The sequence below is a fragment of the Diorhabda sublineata genome, chromosome 9 (genome assembly GCF_026230105.1).
Source record: "Diorhabda sublineata isolate icDioSubl1.1 chromosome 9, icDioSubl1.1, whole genome shotgun sequence".
In the NCBI taxonomy this organism is placed as follows: domain Eukaryota; kingdom Metazoa; phylum Arthropoda; class Insecta; order Coleoptera; family Chrysomelidae; genus Diorhabda; species Diorhabda sublineata.
In genome coordinates, this window is record NC_079482.1 from 25923192 (window position 1) to 25946657 (window position 23466).

Below are 23466 nucleotides of genomic sequence, written 5' to 3' on the forward strand. Positions count from 1 at the left end.
TTATCCTACAGAACATTGCGAATTGATAATAGTTCTACAAAATAAAATATTTTTACTCGGAAGCAATTGTATTTAAGTAGTTTTAGAGGAGATTGAAAGATGAATCTATATCTACAATTGAATTGAGACATGTTTTAGCCTGATCTTTAATATTAATTGGTTACGATTGTCAAATTAAAATCAGGATAAAACCGTGATTAAATGATGATCTTGATGTTTCTGTTCTGCCATATTCATCCTGTTTGAGTCTTGCTCCTTTCCTCCGTACCTATCGTGTATTAGTTGAAACTTGAGTTATCAATTAAAAATTAAAAGTATAAATTTAAAACCGAGCCTCATAATACTCGATTGATCGTATTTTTTAGATTCAGAGGATATAAACAAATATCTTTATTATATTTTAATCACTACAGATTTCATAGTTTACATTTTCTTTCGAACAAATACAATTAAAAAAAGTTATTTCATAATCAATATTCAAAAATTCACGCACCGGATTTTAATTAATCTTTTTCGTAAATAATTCTCGTATATTCTTTCAGACTATGTTCGTCCTGTGTTCGTAATTTCAGCTTATATACCAATTGTCCTTGGTCGTTTATGCGATAGGATCTACAATATCCAACTACCGGTTTATCGACGACTTCAGAATTTGCCATTGATAAAGTACAAAGTTCGATACAATGCTGAGTAATTTTTCCAACTTCAACAGCAGCCATTCCGTAATTATGAGCCGCAACGACTGTCAAGTTCTTTTTACCAGGATGACACATAAAATGACCGACCTCAAATTTTAATGGAAAGAAATTCTTCGGATGCCACGAAGTTGCTTCGTATTTTATTGTTGGATGACCAAATGTACTGAAGGTTAATATTTCACTGTAGGTATCGTATGCGCTGGCTTTTAAAAGTTTGCAGTGGTCGCTCATCGGTAAATTTAATTTACGTTTCAATTTAACGTTAACAGATTTCCATGTTCCCAATAACCAACAAAGCGGTTTAACCAATTCGTGCGTTTTTCTGGGTTGCATTTTTACGAAAATTTTATTTGAAAAATATGTAAAAACCGTTTACGAATTTATCACATAAGTTACTCGAAGAGCTTTTTAAAAAAATGTGTCAGTAGAACATTGGCATTTCTAAATATATTAATGACAATTTATTTTTATCTGTCAATTACGAATATATAAATTTGTAATTGTTTCCGAAATATTGAATATGAATTTTCGATGATTTATAGTATGTTGTAGTATATTTATATGAATGAGAATTAACAAAGATTTATACTATTATTATACACTTAGAGATTTTCCTACTAATTACCTCGAAACATTTTTTAAAGACTTAATTCAGCATCCACGTCCATCCACGTGGTAGTCATCGGTACGAGTAGATTCAAAATTTAATAAACCAACATCGTTTGAATTGCCCATATTTTTTCGACTTGTAACAGTTTTAAATTGACAAAACTTATTTGATATAATATATCTCTTATTGATACATATTTCATCTAAATAATAAAATAATATATTTCTTTTTTGGTTTCCCATTTCTTTATAGTGCTTGGGTAATTTCTTCTCCATACTACAATATTATAGCTTCTTTCTATTGCAATAGACTTTTTGGGATGGTTTTTTCAGGAAAAAACTTATTTCTTTTAAAAATTTCCATACTGTATCTACTTATTATTTCAAACCGTGGCAAGAACTTTATCGAAAATTCATTTGTCAAGAAGATCGCATGCAGTATTTCTTTCGAATGTATAACCTCGAAGTATATTAATGAAAATTTTAAGAAATATTTATTTAATTATATTTAAAATAACTTTACTTTACAAAAGCTAATGTCCTTGACCGTTTCTGTTGAGAATATATCTTACAGATGACCGTTATAGTATACTGTCTGTTCGTTTTTTATATTTAAACAATCAGATCAATGGCATTTTGTGTTATTTTCTCATTATATTTATATGAGAACATAAACTTAATTGAATATTCATAAAATATTGAAATATGAGTTAGTTACTTAATAGTTAAATGTATAATTTACTAAGACTAATATTAAAAAGAATACAATGTTCACAGGAATTTATTAATTGAAATATATTTAAAAAATAAAATCATATATATTAAAAATTAGGTGAACGTTGACATAGAGGATCTCTCTCGTAAATGACTCGTAGATGATTGAATAAGTTTTGCTCGTTTTCGGTGTGTAGCATCATTTTATAAACCAACTGGCCGCTTTCGTTTAAATAAAAAGATCTTCTGAATTGAGTTACCCTACAGGGAGACAAATCAGCATGTCCGATAATATGACTTTCGAGTTTCAGACTGCATTCGTTAACGGTTCCAACTTCAACTATAGCATATCCAACACTGTGAGTTGCAACTAGAACGACATTTTTTCCATGTTCATCAATATATAAATAACCATTTTGTATGTGTATCGGTAACAAAGTTCTGGGATGCCAGCTTAATGCATCAAATTTCAATTGTGGTTGTCCCAAGGATTTGAACGATATTATTTCATTGAAGGGACGACCGTGAATATTTTTACTGGGATAATCGCTTTTGGCAGTCACCGATTTCCACGTTCCTATTAACCAACATAGTGGTTTTACGATTTGGTGCATCTTAACCGGTACCATATTCTGCATCTTGACTTTAATTTAGTAAATTATTCTTCACAAAAATTTAAATTACGAGGAACAATATATTGCGCAACTTACAATTGACATAATTTGACATAAACTAACTTTAAGTAAGTATATGTAAATCATTATAATTTACTTTGTACAAAATATTCTGGAGCAAATTAGAATTACTTGCGACAATAAAAAATCGAATATCACTCATTTTTATGTGGAACAAATATAAAAATAAACGAGCATATTATTTGAATAAAATTTGTCACGAATGAGAAGAATGAAGATGCATCTCACAAAAAGATGATCATCGCCAGTCGATTCCTTTTTTTTACGTAGGCTAGGATGTCAACGGAATCATTGATTCGAAAAATTGAATATTATATTACGTATTTGAACGCAGACCGTATTTTCAGAGCTACGAAAATTTGAAATTGACAAGTGACAGAAAAAGGTTATATTTATTTACGGATAGTTTGTACTTAGGGAAGTCAGATCTCATGTTCAATCTTGGATATTTTTTGGAAATGTAGGTATTGTATCTATCATACTCCAACGCCGTTCCTCGATTCAAGAATATTAGTATTTTCCGAAATGTGTCTGAACTATTGACGATCTCCAGAAGTGAACTTTACCGCATTTATATATATATATCTTAGTTTCAAATAGCGGTAATTGCTACAACTTCACTGTGTCTACAAATTTAACAAATAAATTAAATTCTGCAGTCATGTATCCCCGAAAAAGTGATTATCGCTCTGATAAAATTTAGTTTAGATAGTTTGTGTTAGAGTTTTAGTTAATTTTAGTAAGGCGCTTATTATTCACATTTTTGTATATGTAGGTAGATAAATAAAATATTATCTACATGTATTTTCTATTGTCATTCCCACTCCAGGAGCATTATATAGAAATTTCACGATTTATTATGAACATGTATGTACATACAAAACAACAATTGATCTGTGATTATCTACATTATGTAGTTGCCAACCACTGAAAATGTTTGACAGTGACAAATTGTAAGATACATCTTTTCAATCAAAATGTAGAATCATCAAAATTCTCAGTGTACATTTAAATACTTAATATAATACGAAAATATGCAATCTCTAAAATGGTTAGATCCTTTGTTATCATTCATAAATAAGAAGCACAAAATCAGTTTTAATACTCAATCGAATAATCTACATGAAGCTCTTGGTCCAATTTCTTGGTTAGAGGGTACTTGGAGATCAGTGAAAGGTGTAATGGATCATCCTAAAATAAAAGTACCTTTTTTATTTGATGAAATCATATCCTTCACATCTATGGGACATCAACCGCTTTATTATTATACATCAGTAGCTACAAATCCACAAGATAAAAATGCCCTGTTACATCTCGAAGTAGGACATTTAATAATTAATGAATGTAAAGCTGTAGGGTTATTGGCTGTTCATAGATTCGGATGTACTACAATTGAGCAAGGATTGTTGAAAAATGATACTGTTTTAGAAATGTCTTCTTGTGAAATTGGTTCTTCTAAATTCATTAAAAAACCGCTTTACGGAACATACAGGATATATTCATTAAATAGACATGGACAGTTAACTTATAAATTGGCGTTAGCAAGTTATCCAGGAAAACTCGTCGATCATATTTGGTGCACATATGAAAAACAGGATAACTGTACTTGACATTTACTTTCGTTTACTTTTCTTTCTACAAATTTATATTATAAAATCCAAACTACTTTTTTAAGAATTAAATTTGTAAAGAAAAAAACTTCACAATTACAAATATTTGTTTGGAATAATCACATTCTATTTCATTTTTAAATTTGAAGTTATTAAATTGAATTGAACCAATTCCTTTTTGTTTAATGACAAAATATTACATCAAACTTCTTCAAAACAATAATTTATATACTTATAACTATGTTGTATGGATTGATGGAATTGTATAATTTTCTTGTGGTTAAATTGTTTCATTGAAAATCTTTCAATTATTTTATTTCTTGTATTCACTTTTCGGGGTTGATAGATTGATACATACACTGTTTAAAATGTCTATGGTAATTTACCAAGAATGTGTAGGAGGTCTATATGCAAAATATACAATATTTACATAGTAAGTCGAATTAAATTTTTTGTGTAATTTTACAATATACAAACATTATTATCGAAAAATAATGAACATTCTGTATAATTAGTATCCAAGCACCCTCATTAATGAATTCCTTCTTACTGATTAGTAATTTTAGCCATCATATTATGTTCAGAAAAAAAATGGTTATTCTATAAGAAATTCTTATAGTGAAAGTAGATTGTTTAGAATTCAATGTTTTTAATGGTTTACTACTATGTTAGAAATCTTTCGTTTATATATTATATTCTGTTATTGACCATTATTACACCTAACCAAGTTCGATAATTACAAAACATTACTTTTGAAGAAACTGTACCAAAGAAAACTTCAGGGTTCCAAATATTTTAATTCTGGTATGTTTATGTTAGAAATCTTTTATGAACCATTATTAGACCCTTTTTTGTTGTTGAAAGTATCCTTTATTTATTTTTCTACATTGGTTATCGAGTATTTACAAGAGGTATAATATATTTGAAAAACAACACGTGCGGTGCAGTTTTGGAACCCTTTTTATCAGTTTGTAGAATAGTTTGTTTACATTATATCGAGGTTTTAATGCAGCTAACGAAAAATGACCGTGCAGCCCCTTCTTAAAGAGATAAGGACCACCCTACACTATGAGAAATTTTAAAATCACAGTATTCTATATAAATAATGGATAGTTTTACCAAAATAACTATACATGTTGAGGGTTTAATATCGATAACGAAAATTGACCGTGTAGCCCCTTCTTAGATGCCTTTGTTTTTGTTAAAAGAATTTTTCATTTACTTTACATTTCGAATTTATATTTAACGTTTAAATTTTTTTAGAATTCTTAAATTTGTAACTTGAAATGAATCTTAATAACATGGTTTTAAATTCTACGTTCTTCAATTAATAAACATTTCCATATGCCTACTTGTAATCAATAATAAAATTACTAATTCAAAAACGTAGATATGGCGTAGGGAAAAATAACGTTTACTACGATCCTCTCTGATTGTTTTATTTAACTTGGAGATAAGGGCAACCCTACACTATAATTAATTAAAATAATACAATATATATTGAGGGTTAATTACTGGAAACTCCGAAAAATTACACGTGCTGGTCCTTCTTACTTGTCTTTGTCTTTGTTTGAAGAATTTTTTATTTACTTTGCATTTCGAATTTATTTTTGATATTCATAGGAAATATAACGTTCAATAGAATATTTTTTGATATCGTTTATTTAATTCGGGGATGAGGACCACCCTACTTTATGGGAAATCTTAAAATCTATTATCACTAATTAATTAAAACTTTCTTTGAAATAAAATTAAAAATATATCTTGCTTTATATTGCTTTACTTATTTTATCTTCGAAAACACAATTTCATTCAATATGGAAATTATATAACAAAATATGTAATATTTAATTACTTATTATTTAATAAATCATCAAGTTCATTGACCCCTTTTGAGTTCTTTGCGAATGTCTAGACTTGTTTTTGACTTGCGCACTGTGAATAAAAAAGTCACAAGCTTTAAACAATGCATTTAATTATTTAGATTATGAAACTTTGACAGTATTACAAATTCGGGCAGACATATTTGATGCTAAATTTTCTATTCGTAAAATTTCGTCTAATTTTGTTTTCGATGGTGAAGTGAAAACTATTTTCTTATTGATATAGGTAAGATATAATTCTCTTTATGTAAAAATTAACGAGATTTGTCCAATTAAAGTTTCCAGGAAAATGAACGATTTCAGTGTATTACATTTTATGGAATGCTAAGGTTTTATTAATTTTTTTTAAATATTTTCAAAGTAATTAAAATTTAGCATTTTCTTCAGATAATTTGAAATTGTGTTTGATTTACTTATAAACATTAAACAAACGATAATCTAAAGTATAGCATCGAAAAGTTCGTTAGCCTTGTCTGTCTAGACAGCATGTCGGCCATCTTTGTAGGCCGACGCAATTATTGGTCACGTCAAATCTTTTCAACTGTATTGTGTTTTTTCATATAAATATATATATATATATATATAGATATTAATATTAAAACACCTTATTTCGATTGTAGTACAAAATAGTTATTATTAGATAAATAAAATACAGAGATACCGGATCTGTTTAATAACGAAAAAAAAAAAAAATCTTTCGATTTCTAGTTTTAAAAATGTGACTAATGTTGAAAATTTTTATTGGAAACTTTGGAAATTTTCAGTATATCGATAGAAAATAGTTTTTATTTTAAAATTTTCGTGAAACGGATTGATGTTCGTGTTCGTGGCGTGTTTATAATAATCCGATAAAGAATTTTCCGTGTTTTAATACAATATTGTGTTGTGAAAATTATGGATACCCGGAAAATTCTTAACTACCAAGATGGTGATTTCCTCATTTATGAATTGGTGAGTGATTTTTTGTCTTATTAATTTGATTTTAAATTTACTACCTAAAATATTTCTTGTCATTTGGTCTCAGATTATGGAGAGAAAACTATTTTCTTTTATATATCGGTAATATGCGGCCATTATTTTGATACTTTGAAATTTCAAGTGCATTAAACTGGGGATCTTTTAATAAAACAAACTTAATCTAATCGTTTTTCACATGTTTTTTTATTGATAGATACATAATTAGCTAAAGGGTTTTTACTAAACTAATAATTGAGTTTTCTGTTTCATAGAAAACTTACCAAGTGAAGGTTTCAAATATTTTTTTTTCTGGCATTTGTTCGTCTTGTTCAATAATGGGTGGGTATAGGAAAGAGAAAATTATATGTTATTTGAATTTAGTGCTTAAATGCTTCAATATCTGTTTTTTCAAATAGAAAAAAAATTGAACCAATGAAGTTGTCAAGAATGTTTTTCAGGTGACTGATTTGCATTTTGAAAACTGTTCAGTCAAAATTTTCAACATTCACTTTTCAATTATTTAATTTCTTGTATAAGCTTCTCGGGGTACCACAATTCGTAGGTAGGTAGAAGATTGTTTTCAGGGTTGATATTTCAATATCTTTCGAGGGATTGTTATTCTATTTTTAAAATTTTATGTTTATTTTATGGTTCAAATGTAATATTTACGATCGATATTTTGATAAATTGTTGAACCTTCTCAGACCCTTTCTTTATCCTTCAAAGAATTTACTATTTTTTGCTACATTTGTTATATCCAGAATATAAATGTGTTATTGAAAAATAAAAGTCCAGGCCAACAACCCTCTACTATCTACTTTTTATTTGTTCCAAGAATCGATTCTGAAATTAAGTATTAGATTTCTTCGAAAAGCAACCACCCATTTTTGTTTATTTTAGCAAACTTATATACCTCTTCTCGATGTTTCCTTTTATAATTCGTATTTTAAATGTAATATCCAAAATTTAGCACTTGATGAAGGCTTTATTTATTACTGCGTAGAAAATGAAACAGAAATTTTGAAACTTGAAATAAATTTAACACTGTATAAATTCTACGTTCTTTCTTTACTTAATAAACATTTTCATGTACCAACCTGTAATCACTAATGAAAAACGAAGACGTAGAAACATTAAAAGTATATAATATGTGCCTATCTAATTTCCTAAAAAGAAATTCAAATTTTTTGCTACTCATACGTAGATTATCAATAAATTTAATGAACATTTGTTTTGTTTGGGAGATTAACGATACTTTGGACTATTGATTGGTGATACTTGGCGTTTTCTTATTTTACAATAGGGTTTTCAAATATTCAAGTTTTTCTTAGACAATTTGAATTTTCAATTAATTATATCACTTTAATTATTTGGATTGGAACAACATTTCCTATATGTAAAAGTTTCATATAAACTTTCTGTAGCTGCTTATTTCGTATTTTCCGTATTACTACAAAGCGTTATCATTAGAAAAATACAATGAAAACTAAGCTATAAAATCCAAGGAAATGAACAGTTTAGTACAAAAGTGTATTTTCTCAAATTTCTCAAAACAATACTGTATATTTTTATTTGGCAAATAGGATGTCCCGAAAGTAATTGAACATAACAAATATATGATGATTTTTTTAGACGAAATGTTCTATTTGTAAAATTTTCAACTCGACATGAAAAGTGTGAGTCAGTTTTGTGTAAATTACCATGTGTCTAGGTTTTGCTAAAATGTTTTATTTTATTGTTTCAAGTACTTCTAATCAACATAATTAATTATAATATACAGGAGATGATTGTTTGTATAAAAATAAGATGGATTTTAGTGACCAAATATTTTTTTCACTCCACCTTTTTTTTGGAGATATCACAACTACAATGTTGAGACCTTAAATTGAGTTTTTTTATTTCGAATTTCAATAGGCAGAGAAATTTCGTGCAATCGTAAAGATATTATCACCTGGAAAAAAGTAACTTTTAGTTTCTTTATTATCAAATTTGTATTTATGTTAATTGATACATGGCAAATAAAACCTCAGTTATTTTCTTAGTTATCATTGAAATATTTTCATTTTTGTATAATGGTGTGTAATGAAAATGTTTGCCTTTTTCTATTATGATGATGTTTATATTGTACTTATTGTCAAAACATAATGGGGACGAAATTATGAAATAAATGAAATTATTGAAATTTCTCTTGTTTTATTTTTCTTGGAAATTTCCTTTCGGCGAGCGAGCAAGAGTGGGACGAATTTTTCACTTATTTAAACAGTAGGATGATAAATGAAATTATTTTATAAATTCAAAAGATGCCAGATCTGAAGACTAGGACGGTTATTCGTATTATGCTTTTGGAATACCGAAATTTGCTTAGCAGATTTCATACCCTCAACTTTTGACGGTTTATTTTTAAAAATTTTGCATTTGAAGTTTTTCAAATAAAAAAAAAGTTTAAAAAATTGAGATATGGAAATTTCTGTGGTGACTTCCTTCTACGTATTTATTTAACCGAGTAACGAAATATTCTCGAATGGATTTGCAAAATGGAAAGGAGCAAATTTTTCTTGAAATCAATAGTATTTACTCGGGACACAAACTAGCAAATTGCGTCATTTATTTTATTTACAAAAACTCTAAAACGTGAATTTGGTTTAGATTTTTAGTACTAGCAGCGCTATCTATGTACAGAAGCTCATACTGAACTCATTTCAATATTAATTTCTACTATTTCGTATGTCTCGGCTCACGACTTTTTGTCACCTATTTACAAAACTGAAAGGAAGATGGCGTCCGTTATTTTCACTCCAATTTATTTTTATATTAAGACCAAAGTTGTGTTAGAGTGAAGAAACATATTTTTATTAAATAATGTGTCCACCATCACGGAAATATGAATGGAAACTTCTAAAAATTTGAATCCCATACTCTTCGAACAGTGGTTGATTGTCGAACGCCCAATAGTGACATCTCTTATTGAATAGCTCGGCTCCATAAATTTTGAGTATTAATTTCATTAGGAAACATTGTTTGTTAAATGTTTAGTTCTCTTTGTTGCCACTATAAAATTATATTGATATACAGGGTGCGCCAATTTTGTTAAAAGTTGAGTTTTAAGGGGTCGTTTTAATACGTATCAAAAACATTTTCTTATTAGTTGTATTTGAGGTCCATATTTTGAAATTATATTGAACGCTTTAAACATAATTTTTTGAAAATGAGATTAAAATTTTTTGAGTACTTTGAAAGTTGTATACAAATTTATATGAGAGGTAGGTAAATACAAGAACCCTCTGTAACTTATTGTAAGTTAAGTAAAAGAATTTAACTGACTTTCTTGATAAGATGCAATATCATCGTAGTCGATTAAATTGTAATTATTTGTTATTTTATATACAAAATGTAGTCCAAAATTGAAATTCTCATTATTTTTCTTCTTTCGAATGTATCACACTGTAATTTATCTTCTTGTAATTTTTTTTTAGTATTCCCTATACGTAAACTTATAAGAAAATTGCTAAAATTTTTTGTAAACCGTCATTATTACCATTTCTTCAAAAAATGTGATCAATCCGGTATACTATAAAGGGCTCCTATCTATCAATTTAATATGTTTGGTTTGTAAAGGGGTTGCAACAATCTGTATAGTTCGAGATAATTTCAAAATATGATTTTTAATGACATTAATTATTATTTGGTACACTCTGTGTAACCCTTTCAACATCTATACTATGTTAAAAGACAAAAATAAATAACTAGATATGAGAAAGTTTTATACACGAATTGGTAAAATGAATTTGATATCATGAGATATTAGAATCCTTTTAGAATGATCCAATAATTAGTTAATGATCGTCTATTTGGTTTGATTGATAATTTTGGAGACGTCCTGTAGATAAGTTTAGATTGTAACCGTGATTGTTTAAATAGCTACGAAAATGAATATTTTTTAAATCTCAAATACAGAAGACTTACCGTATATATATAATCTACTTTGCAAAGCATTTACAAAACAATGTGTTTGTAAGAACGGAATTTTTTTCGGAAATCTACTAGAAAACATATATATGATTGATATTTTTCTAATATTTTAGTGTAAAATACAAATAGTTGAGAAAAACCCTGTATATCATAATTGGTAAAAGTAATTTTGGTAAAAGTAATTTCAGAAATAAAATAATGTGGGCCTCGCTTCTGTTAAATAACAAGAAATCTCAAAGCTTTTAGTTGTAAACAACTAATAAAATCAAGTTTTGAAACAAAAAAGGAATTTTTTGTATAATTGGAATTTGAAAGCGAACAGAATTTTATTTTATTTATTATATCGTTTTAGTGAGAATGATTTTGTGTAATTTTGTAAGGATTTCGATTTGAGAATCGCGAATTTAGTGAAAAAGTAATTTTCCGTAAGAAATTTTCTTGTTATATTTTGTTTGAAAATCACGAAGGCGAATTCGACAAATTTGATTAGGTGGGTGATTTTTTACTTTTTGCTTGCAACTCGGATATTTTTTGTGAAGTTCATTTTGAAAATTTGATTTTATTGATATAATTTTCATTTATAACTAACTCACTCAAGTCGAATAAATTATAACATCTTGGGTAATATAACTTTGAATGTATAATACCGGCTACCATCTAAAAATTGTGGACTTGATATTTACGAGGGGGAAAATTTTTGGGGCTGACAGATTTAAGAAGTAATAAAAGTTTTTCCTGAATATATTGTTACGTAATTTTCATTTATTATACATACAGGGGCAATCTGTTTATAAATATAGTGTTTGATTGAATGGTTTGACGTGAATAAATAAAGGGGACACAATCTATTTGCATAATTTTTTTGTACTTTTTTAATTGCAAGGGTGTTTAGAAAAAATATTACAATTCATGTTTTTGTTTCAGGTGTTGGTGCGCGATTCTACGCGAAATTTTAACCCGTTAACGAAACGAAAGGTAAATGTAGTTCACGTTCCATAATGCGGTTTGCCAAAAAGTAGGTGATTGTTGGATAAATAACAAAAAAAATGATTTTCCATTCTTCATAAGAAATATTTCTAAATACATATTTTACGTTTCTACTCGGTACTGCAAGATAATTCAATTCATTTGAACGTACGTTGAAATTTTCCAATATTGTAAATCAAATAAATTTTTCTCCATCCATTATTCCAAAATTTATGCTGAGAAATTGATATTTTTCCCAAAAATTGAATGTAACACAATTTCAAAATGATATACGAGGTATATCCACAAAGAAAGTTCCATTTGGTTATAAAAGAACATACGTGCAGGTCAAAAAACATATTTTTCATGCTGTTAACCTTATTTTCTGTGTAGTTTCGAAAATTTTTTAAACACTTGTTTTTGTATGCCTCCTCCATGTTCTCCGGCTGGTTTCAACTTTGAACGAGAGATTTCAGGTGTAAGAAGAGATGAAAGTCGGTAGGAGCAAGGTCCGAATATGTCGCAAATTTCGACTACTCCCTTAGATTCAAACAGAAGATTGTTAATATTTATGACCAAAGCTAATTTTACTCATTATATGATATTGATCAAATAAAATCTTGACTTTGTTATTTTAGATTGATTAATTCTTTTCAGCGTTTACTGTAACACATTTAAGTCCAGTAAATATTTGATGAATAATAATGATGATAATCATATGATAGAATTGCTCCAATACACCTCAAATTCACTTTGATTCGAAATAGTAGTACATGGATCCTTCTGATCAATATAAATGATAATTAAGTAACTTGAAAATGTGATTTCCATTCGAACGTCTTTCTGAGTAATCTGTTGAGATTTTACTGATCTTTGAGAAGAAATATGTTGGGTTAATGAGACGATTGTGTGATGAATGTCTTTGGAATTTGATCAAAAATGAGGCAACCGCCGCGATATGGAAAAGTGATTCGTAATTTTTCGGTATTGATTTCGGTGTGTCGCGAATCGGTTTTAAGTGATGGAAATCATGGAAATGAAAAATAGATATGGAGGCTTTCCTATGTGGACAAAGTTATGTGAGTACAAATGATTTTACGAATCAAATTAACTTCCTAACTCTAAATCATAAACTTTAATAATATTTGCATAGTAAGTCAAATTACTAATTTTTTTTTATAATTTCACCATCTTCAAATATTATTATTGAAAAGTAATGAACGCTCTGTATAATTAGTATCCAAGCAAGATTTATACTCAAAGATCGTAAAATTAAACCCCATTTTGGTAAATCACCATGGTTTACTACTATGGAGTCTGGTATGTTTATTTTAGATATATTTTACGGACCATCATTACACCCTTTTTTTTTTGTTAAAAGTATCCTTTATTTATTTTTCTACATTGGTTATCGAGAATTTACAAGAGGTATAATATATTTGAAAAACAACACGTACGGTGCAGTTTAGGAACCCTTTTTATCTGTTTGTAGAATAGTTTGTTTACATTATATCGAGGGTTTAATACCGATAACGAAAATTGACCGTGCAGCTCCTTCTTGGATGTCTTCGTCTTTGTTCCAAGAATTTCTTGTTCACTTACTATTTCGAATATATTTTTTTATATATATGAGATAACGTTCAACAGAATCCTTTCAGGGTGTTTATTTACCTTGGAGATAAGGACCACCCTACACTATTAGAAATTTTGAAATCACTGTATTCTAGATGAATAATCGATTGTAATACCAAAATAACTATACATGTAGAGGGTTTCTTACTGATGATGAAAATTGACAGCCCCTTCTTAGATGCCCTTATTTTTATTGGAAGAATTTCTTATTTACTTTGCATTTCGAATTGATTTTTGACATTCCTGAGAAACATAACGTTTAATAGAATATTTTCTGATATTGTTTATCTAATTTGGGGATGGGGAATTTTAAATTCACAGTATTTTCGATAAACAATCAAAAATAATACCAAGATAACAAAAATGTTTTGATTTATATGCAGCCACTCTTTTGAAATTTGAAATTGTTTTAGTCAGTAACATTGTTCTAAATTTTTTTAATTGAGAAAAATTTTCATGTACCTGTAATCACTCATGAAATTACTAATTCGAAAAACGAAGATATGTAGTAAAACATTAAAAGTATACAGATTCCTAAAAGGAAATTACTATTATTTGCTGCCCATAAACTCTACTTATATAGCTTTTTAATATTACGTTATTGTGAATTGTAATAATTAAATCTATGCCATGTTTTATTGTATGAATTATATCTATTATCACTAATTATTTAAAACTTTCTTAGAAATATTATTAAAAATATATCTTGTTTTATATTGCTTTATTTATTTTATCTTTGAAAACACTATTTTATTCAATATGAAAATTATATAACAAAATATGTAATATTTAATTACTTATTATTTAATAAATCAAAACTTTACATCTTCATGTTCATTGACCCCTTTCGAATTCTTTGGGAATGTCTAGACTTGTTTTTGACTTGCGCACTGTGATTGTTGACGTCACAAGCTTTAAACAATGCATTTAATTATTTAAATAATGAAACTTTGACAGTATTACAAATTCGGGCAAACATATTTGATGCTAAATTTTCTATTCGTAAAATTTCGTGTAATTTTGTTTTCGATTGTGAAGTGAAAACTATTTTCTTTTTGATATAGGTAAGATTTAATTCTCTCTATGTAAAATCAACAAGAATTATCCATCTAAAGTTTGTGTGAATTCAGTTAATTACATTTTATCCAAACCTACGATTGATTTTTTACATATAATAATAATAATTTATACATGGAGTAGCAGTTTAGAAAGAGAGAAGGTTAGTGTAACATGGTTATACGATATTAGAATAAATTAGAAAATATGTCGGTTATTTATATTTACAGGGTGACGAGACATTTTGGAATGGTTGAAAATAATGAATGTTATTTGTACTAGAAGTAATCTCGAAACAAAAATTCTTGTATATTGCAGCATTTAACTTCTAATTATTGTTCATACAAGAACACTCTGTATTCAAAGAGTGGTGAATTATAAAACAAGTTGTCCAAGTATCAAGACATGGCAATATCAAAATTCATTTTTGTTAAAATTTGTAAATAAATTAGTTTATATTTCATATTAATACTTTGTTTACGCCGTTTTGAAAAAATATTATCACATCTGTGGACCAGATGTTTTATTGCTTATTCCGTTTTTATGGCTGTAGTAGGTAAAGATGTGGATTTTTCCAGTAAGACCCTTTCAAAATGTACAGATAACACAATAATAAAGTAATAAATATTATGGGTTCCGACGGTTTAAAATTTGTACAGAGCTGGCCAAAAGAATATAGTTCACTATCATATTTGGCAGGATTGATTATCAAATTTTTAGGAATCGTCTCTCCAAAATAATATAGTCTCAAAAATTCTTCTCAAACTTATAATTGTTTTCTTGGTAAACACAAACTTGGAAAAACAATATGATAATTAATTAAGTTTCGAGGATCTTTTGAGTCGTTTAATAAAGCATCTTCTTCTTCCAGTGGGGATGTTCGATTTGGTGCAGATCATGTGAGATCATTTTCTTAATGACTATCATCATTTTGCATTAGTGCGGAATCAATTATTTGTACACACTTTTAATTTACCGAAAATAATATGGAAATAATCTCAAATCATTCTGTAAGATAAATACACGAAGGAAACAATGACTTTTCAATGAAACAGTTACTTTTAAAAATTATCTCTTCCTTCAATAAACTTTTTGTCATCACCCCTTCATTTGTTTAGAATCGCTTTTCACATTTTATACACTAAAAATTCTTTTCTATAAAAATTAATTTATTAATAATTTAATTTTCTTACGAATTTTCAACAAAGTTGAGTGTTATTTAATCGACATCGCAATATTTATTATCCAAAATGCAAATTCTAACAAGTATATAAAAAATTTCGAATGCAGATCGATAGTAATTGGAAAAAGAATATAAAAGCCAACAAAGTTCGATAATTACAAAACATTACTTTTGAAGAAACTGTACCAAAGAAAACTTCAGGGTTCCAAATATTTTAATTCTGGTATGTTTATTTTAGATATATTTCACGGACCATCATTACACCCTTTTTTTTTGTTAAAAGTATCCTTTATTTATTTTTCTACATTGGTTATCGAGAATTTACAAGTGGTATAATATATTTGAAAAACAACACGTGCCGTGCAGTTTAGGAACCCTTTTTATCTGTTTGTAGAATAGTTTGTTTACATTATATCGAGGGTTTAAAACCGATAACGAAAATTGACCGTGCAGCCTTTGTCTCTTTTCCAAGAATTGTGTGATAATTTAACTTGGAGATAAGGACCTCTCTACAATATGAGAAATTTTGAAATCACTGTATTCTTGAAAAATAATCGATACTGATACCAAAATAACTATGTTGAGGGTTTAATACCGATAACGAAAATTGTCTTTGAGGCCTTTCTTAGATTCCTTTGTTTTTGTTAAAAGAATTTTTCATTTACTTTACATTTCGAATTTAGATATGACATTTACAACTACCCTTTTTTGTTTATTTAAGCAAACTTATATTCCTCTTCTCGATGTTTCCTTTTATAATTCGTATTTTAAATGTAATATCCAAAATTTAGCACTTGATGAAGGCTTTATTTATTACTGCGTAGAAAATGAAACAGAAATTTTGAAACTTGAAATAAATTTAACACTGTATAAATTCTACGTTCTTTCTTTACTTAATAAACATTTTCATGTACCAACCTGTAATCACTAATGAAAAACGAAGACGTAGAAACATTGAAAGTATATAATATGTACCTATCTAATTTCCTAAAAAGAAATTCAAATTTTTTGCTACTCATACGTAGATTATCAATAAATTTAATGAACATTTGTTTTGTTTGGGAGATTAACGATACTTTGGACTATTGATTGGTGATACTTGGCGTTTTCTTATTTTACAATAGGGTTTTCAAATATTCAAGTTTTTCTTGGACAATTTGAATTTTCAATTAATTATATCACTTTAATTATTTGGATTGGAACAACATTTCCTATATGTAAAAGTTTCATATAAAATTTCTGTAGCTGCTTATTTCGTATTTTCCGTATTACTACAAAGCGTTATCATTAGAAAAATACAATGAAAACTAAGCTATAAAATCCAAGGAAATGAACAGTTTAGTACAAAAGTGTATTTTCTCAAATTTCGCAAAACAATACTGTATATTTTTATTTGGCAAATAGGATGTCCCGAAAGTAATTGAACATAACAAATATATGATGATTTTTTTAGACGAAATGTTCTATTTGTTCAAATTTTCAACTCGACATGAAAAGTGTGAGTCAGTTTTGTGTTTTGCTAAAATGTTTTATTTTATTGTTTCAAGTACTTCTAATCTACACTATATTAATAATAATATACAGGAGATGATTGTTTGTATAAAAATAAGATGGATTTTAGTGATGAAGTAAAGCACCCGGAAAATAGTAACTTTTAGTTTCTTTATTATCAAATTTGTATTTATGTTTCTCTCGGAATCTATAGTTTCGAAAAGAAAAGAAAAGATTAAGAATTTCAATTTTTCTTGTGAATCAATTAAGGACTGTTCTCTCGTTGTCCCTGATATAAGGTACTCTGTAATTACCTAACTGTGTCCTCCCGTGATTTTTTTGTTCTATTGTTAAAAATTTCTCAATTCTTTGTTTTTAAACTTGATGGTAAATGAAACTTTTCTCAGAGTTGACTTTTGTTTCCGTGTAAAATCAAAAAAGTGATTCATATGTTTCATTTCTTCAACTAATTTTGGTATACACCGTATTATGAATAAAGTCTGAATTTGTGCACACTTTGTGCACTAGAAACAACTGAATTAAACATGTAACTCTCACCCTATACACATGATCTGCTGTCCAAAATGTCCATATCAAATCAAATTAATTGCCAATAAATTACGATCAAATAATGCTATTTCTCAATAGTACTTAATAAAAGTCTTGTACATTTTTTTCAAAAATACACATTTCAGAGTTTGCAAAAATACCCAAAATTATTTTTAGTATATAGTATAGGTTCGTTCCATCGATGTCGGTATTTAGTTAAAAGAATTTAATATTTTATGATGAACTTCCTTTTTCTTATTTTGAGAGATTGCAGCTTTATTATACTTTTATTGGTGACGAAATGTAAATTTATTTAATTTAGAGGAACATCATGTTCAATGGAACCTTTTTTGATCCTTTCATGTTTATCATTTTACAAAATTTCATATTCAAAAATACACGTTTCACAGTTTGCAAAGATACCCAAAATTATTTTTAGTATACCGATAGGTTCGTTCTATCGATGTCGGTATTTAGTTAAAAGAATTTAATGTTTTATGATGGACTTCCTTTTTATTATTTTGAGGGATTGCAGGTTTTTTATACTTTTATTGTTGCCCAAATAGAAAATTATATATTTTTCTTCTCTATAATATGAATGTAAATTAACTTATAAAAACCGAAACACATTATGATGTGCGGGGTAGCGCGAAAAACAAATTTGGTTTAATATTAGTGGTAATGAACTAAAACGAGCTTCACGGAAAACTCTTTCCGAAAATTTTCCGATTTTCCGAAAATTGTTACAGATAGTTTCCAATATATTTGTCGACCCAATAAATGTCTTTCGATCAATTTTACCATATTTTCGTAAGTTTTTGAAAGAAAAATGATGCGAAAACTTTTTTTTGTGATACTAAGATAGGAACGAGGGCCACATGATATTTTTGAAAAATTTTCAAATCACAGCATAAACATTATACTGTCATTCTTTTACTATTATGTTTTGAAATATAATTGCTAATCATCCTGTATATACGGCAACACCAATATTACTCTTCGTGCTCCATACTCTCAATTTTTTCAAAAAATCACTCAAGATGTATTATAATATGAAATCCTATTCACTGATTAGAAATTTTAGCCAATAGGTATATGTTCAGAAAAACAATGGTTATTCTATGAGAAATTTTTATAGTGAAGTTAAATTATTTTAAATATTCAAGATTCCTTCGGACAATTTCATATATCAATTAATTCTATAACTCTATTTGGATTGCAACAACATTATTTTATGTAAAACTTTCATACGAACTTTCTGCAGTAGCTTTCATATTTTCAATGTAACTGCAAAGCGTTATCATTTGAAAAATAAAGTAAAAAAATTTCATTTGCAATAGAATACCAAGAAAGGATTCAAATATTTATAATCTCTACACCAAATTAAATTGTTATATATTATAAAGGCAAAATAAAAATTTGAGATACCCATCCCATCAACAGTTTGACAAAAGTTCAATTTTGGGAAATGAAAGTTCAGTTAGTTTCGTAGTTTTCATTGAAATGATTTCATTTGTGTTACTTATTAGGTGTATATTGAGAATGCTTATTATTTTCTAATGATTATGATGTTTATATTGTATCCAGGATTTTCTTATTGTAATAACCAAGAACCAATTATTATGAGATTTGTCAATAAATAATGAAATAAATGAAATTATTGAAATTTTTCTGTTGATGTTTATATTGTACTTATTGTCAAAACATAATGGGGACGAAATTATGAAATTATTGAAATTTTTTTTGTTTTATTTATCATGGAAATTTCCTTTCGGCGAGCGAGCAAGAGCGGGACGAATTTTTCACTTATTTTAAACTACACGATGATAAATGAAATTATATTATAATTTCATAAGATTCAAGAGATGCCAGATCTGAAGGCTAGGAAGGTTATTCGTATTATGCTTTTGGAATACAAAGTTTCCTTTCCAGCTTCCACAGCTTTAAGTTTTGGCGGTTTATTTTTCAAAATTTTGGATTTTTTTAATTCAATAACCACAAACCAATTACCTATTATGAAAAGTTTGAAAAAATAATGAAATAATTTTTGGTTTAGATTTTTAGCACTAGCAACGCCATCTTTACAGAGAAGCTCATACTGAGCTTATTTTAATATTAATTTCTACTATTTCGTATGTCTCGGCTCACGACTTTTTGTCACCTATTTACAAAACTGAAAGGAAGATGGCGTCCGCTATTTTCATACCAATTTATTTTTTTATTAAGACCAAAGTTGTATCGAAGTGTAGAAACATATTTTTTATTGAGTTAATGAGTTAATTATGAAGAAAGTATAAATAGAAAAGTCTAAAAATTGAAAAATACACTTTTCTGACTGTTGATGATGGTCGAATACCCAATAGTGCCACCTCTTATTGAAAAGTTGTATTTCATTACTTTTCAGTAATAATTTCAGTAGAAAACATTTTTTTAAGTGCCTACTTGTCTTTGTATCCGTTATAAAATTATATTGATATACAGGGTGTGCCAATGCTGCTAAAAAGTTGAATATTAGGGGTTCATTTTAAAACGTATCAAAAACATTTTTTATTAGATGTCTTTGACGTCCATAATTTGAAATTATTTCGAACAAGCGAAACATAATTTTAAAAAAATGAGGATGAGTTTTTTTTTAAGTTTTTTGAGTGGTGTGGGTAAATTTATATGATAATTGTAGGTAAATAAAAGAACGCTCTGTACTTAATTCAACTAGACATTACAACAAAAAATTTAATGTCCATCGAAATAGATTAAATAAATTGCTTAACGGAAATTTTGAAAAAAAAAACATATAATATCTATGTATTATAATTATTTGATTTCGTATTAACGTTCAAATTATTTTTCAAACAATTTTAAAAAATGGAAGATTTGAATTTATTTTTTTTTGTTGCAGGTGTTTGTGCGCGATTCGACGCGAAATTTTAACCCGTTAACGAAACGAAAAATATATAGTGTGCGAATCGATAAAGCGGTATGCCCAAAAGGTAGGTGATTGTTGAATAAATAACAAAAAAACATATTTCTTCAATTTTTATAACAAATATGTATTTCAAACTACAAATATATGTGTTTCTAAAATGGAAATGCTGCTACATCAGGAATATAAAAATAGATGTAAAATTCTATTTTCTATTATCGTTTTTCTGTGTCACGTTTCTTTCCAAAACTTACCCTGTCTGAAAAAAAAATTAAATTTTTTTATGTAATAAATTTTTTACAAATTAAATGTAAAACAATTTTCCTATTGTAAAGAAAATACTAAAATTTGTCATACACGTCTAAATAACATTTTTATAACAGTTTCAAGATTAATTTCAGATGAAATGTTTTTTTTTTGTTATTTATTGGGTGTGCTATGAAAATTATTTCCATGATAATTTGTTGATGGTTACATACATGAGACATACAGGAGACAGGAGACATACAGGATTCCAGGAACATTTTGATTGTTTACGTACGGAGACATCGTTTCAAATTCGTTTACACAATTACCTATCTATTATTAAACAGAGCCACTTTATTTTTGACTTAATTCGAAAAATTTTATTAAAATTTAGATTAAATACCAAGAAATTATAATACAATACATTTTTTTCCAAAATGTCTTTAGAAACCATTTAAAATACAGAGATTATTTTGAGAATATTATCCAAATAACTTTGATAAAATTGATTAGATTCTGTTGAAATTTTGTGTAAAAATTGATGGAATAAATTAAAATTTGAAAGTTAAATGTCCACTCGTTTGGAAACGAATAAAGAAGATGATTGTTTGAAATAACTATTAGGGAATTTTGAAAGTTATTAATTTGTTGAAAGATTCGAAAAAAATTGAGAGCGGCTCAATATATGAAAAATCCATCTGAATATGAATTGAAACGAATTATTTATTTTTTTATAGGTATCTAGGTACAATGAGGAGTTTGCAGTTCTTTGATGTGTTATATTTCCAAATTTTTGAATTTATTCTTTCTTGTTTTGATGTTTTGTGTGATATGTGATATAGTGTGATCGCACGGTTATCCTCGGGTACAATAAGGACTTGTAGTTTTTAGAAAATCTCCTTAAACTAATTAATTAACGAACTTTTTGTTAATTTTTTCAATACTCTTGGTTATATAACTAATTAAGTTTAACTTGTAGATGTGATTTCCATTCAAATGACTTTCTAAGTAATCTGTTGAGATTTTCTTCAACTATGAGGACGAGGCTGTTGGGTTAAGCTAATTTTTTTCGGAAAATTAGTTCCCTAGAAACGACAAGTACAGGCTTGAGGTTGCTCTAACGTAGTAGACTAACAAGTCTGTGCTATGGGGATGATTGTGTGATGTATGTCTTTGGAATTTGATCATAAATGAGGCAGGCAACCGCCGCGATATGGAAAAGTGATTCGAAATTTTCGATATCGGTGTGCCGCGAATCGATTTTAAAAGTGTTGGACAATATGGAAATTGGTATATGGAAATGGATATGGAAAATGGATATGGAAAGTCTACTTCGTGGAAGACCATATGTGAGTACAAATTTTTATATACATTAAATTAGGTTGGGTGATTTCGTTTTCTAATGATAGTAAAGTTATAACGCAATGATAAACTTTTGTCTGATGCTTACAAAGATATGAAAATCAAGTTACTTTTGAGTTCTTTATTTGATAGAAAAGTTTCACAACCAAAAAAATCGTATGGAAAAAAATTTATAGATATTTGGAGAATAATATTCCGTATGAATTTGCATTTTTAAGTTTGGTATTTTCAGTTATGTAAATTGAAAGTATGTGTGTGATAATTATTGTATCTTGTATGCGTGTGTAAAAAATTCCGTTTTGCAATCTTTATATCAATGGCTACTTCATTTGTTATAAATTTTCGTTTTTCTTTCCCAAACTGGACCTGAAATTTAAAAATATAAAATGTTGTAAACTTCGGATCTGTGAATTACTTTGATAATAATTGAATGATAAAATTATTATACACTATTTTGTTCTTATACAGAACTTAATAAAATTGAATTTTTCGAAATGAAAATTACATTTTTCTAATAATAATTCGAAAAAAAAAACATATTTTCTGGACATTTTATTTTATAATCGACTGTGAACAATTTATTCCAACGTTAATTGTTTCTAATTTATATCAACCCTTAAAAAAAGAAAACTGAATCTGTTTCTTTTTTAATTTTGAACGTTTTCTGCTCAAGTTAGTTGAATGTATATATGTAATAATATATTTTGCAAAATAAAGATTTTCTCAAGAGTTTATCGAATATCGATAGCTACTTCCTTTGTTATAAATTTTCATCATTCCTACCCATTTTGGACTTGAAATTTGAAAAGATAAAATGTAATAACTATTTAAGGTAAACTTCGAATCTTACTTATAGACAATTGAATAATAAAATCATCATATATCGTTTTTTCTAATGCAGAACTTTACATAATTAAATTTTTCGA

The 23466-nt window shown here is 27.6% G+C and overlaps 3 protein-coding genes and 1 long non-coding RNA gene across 4 annotated transcripts; 2 read left to right on the top strand and 2 right to left on the bottom strand.

The window, feature by feature from the left end:
- Positions 1-503: 503 nt before the first annotated feature.
- LOC130448564 (peroxynitrite isomerase THAP4-like) lies at positions 504-1031 on the bottom strand. The gene has a single exon (XM_056785979.1). It carries the CDS (start codon positions 1029-1031, stop codon positions 504-506), a length of 528 nt encoding a protein of 175 aa, XP_056641957.1.
- A 1097-nt stretch (positions 1032-2128) lies between these two features.
- Positions 2129-2659, bottom strand: LOC130448566 (peroxynitrite isomerase THAP4-like). Its single transcript, XM_056785980.1, has one exon. The coding sequence runs from the start codon at positions 2657-2659 to the stop codon at positions 2129-2131; it is 531 nt and encodes a 176-aa protein (XP_056641958.1).
- A 441-nt stretch (positions 2660-3100) lies between these two features.
- On the top strand, positions 3101-4626 carry LOC130448802 (uncharacterized). The gene has a single exon (XM_056786327.1). The coding sequence runs from the start codon at positions 3751-3753 to the stop codon at positions 4324-4326; it is 576 nt and encodes a 191-aa protein (XP_056642305.1). The 5' UTR covers positions 3101-3750; the 3' UTR covers positions 4327-4626.
- A 6718-nt stretch (positions 4627-11344) lies between these two features.
- Positions 11345-23170, top strand: LOC130448667 (uncharacterized). The gene is made up of 3 exons (XR_008910359.1): positions 11345-11625; positions 12060-13180; positions 20909-23170. It is a non-coding gene; the product is annotated as an uncharacterized LOC130448667 (long non-coding RNA).
- The last annotated feature ends 296 nt before the right edge of the window (positions 23171-23466 follow it).

Excerpts from the sequence above, each read along its gene's own strand:
- LOC130448564 (XM_056785979.1), bottom strand. The coding sequence starts at position 1,031 with ATGCAACCCAGAAAAACGCACGAATTGGTTAAACCGCTTTGTTGGTTA.
- LOC130448802 (XM_056786327.1), top strand. The coding sequence starts at position 3,751 with ATGCAATCTCTAAAATGGTTAGATCCTTTGTTATCATTCATAAATAAG.
- LOC130448566 (XM_056785980.1), bottom strand. The coding sequence starts at position 2,659 with ATGCAGAATATGGTACCGGTTAAGATGCACCAAATCGTAAAACCACTA.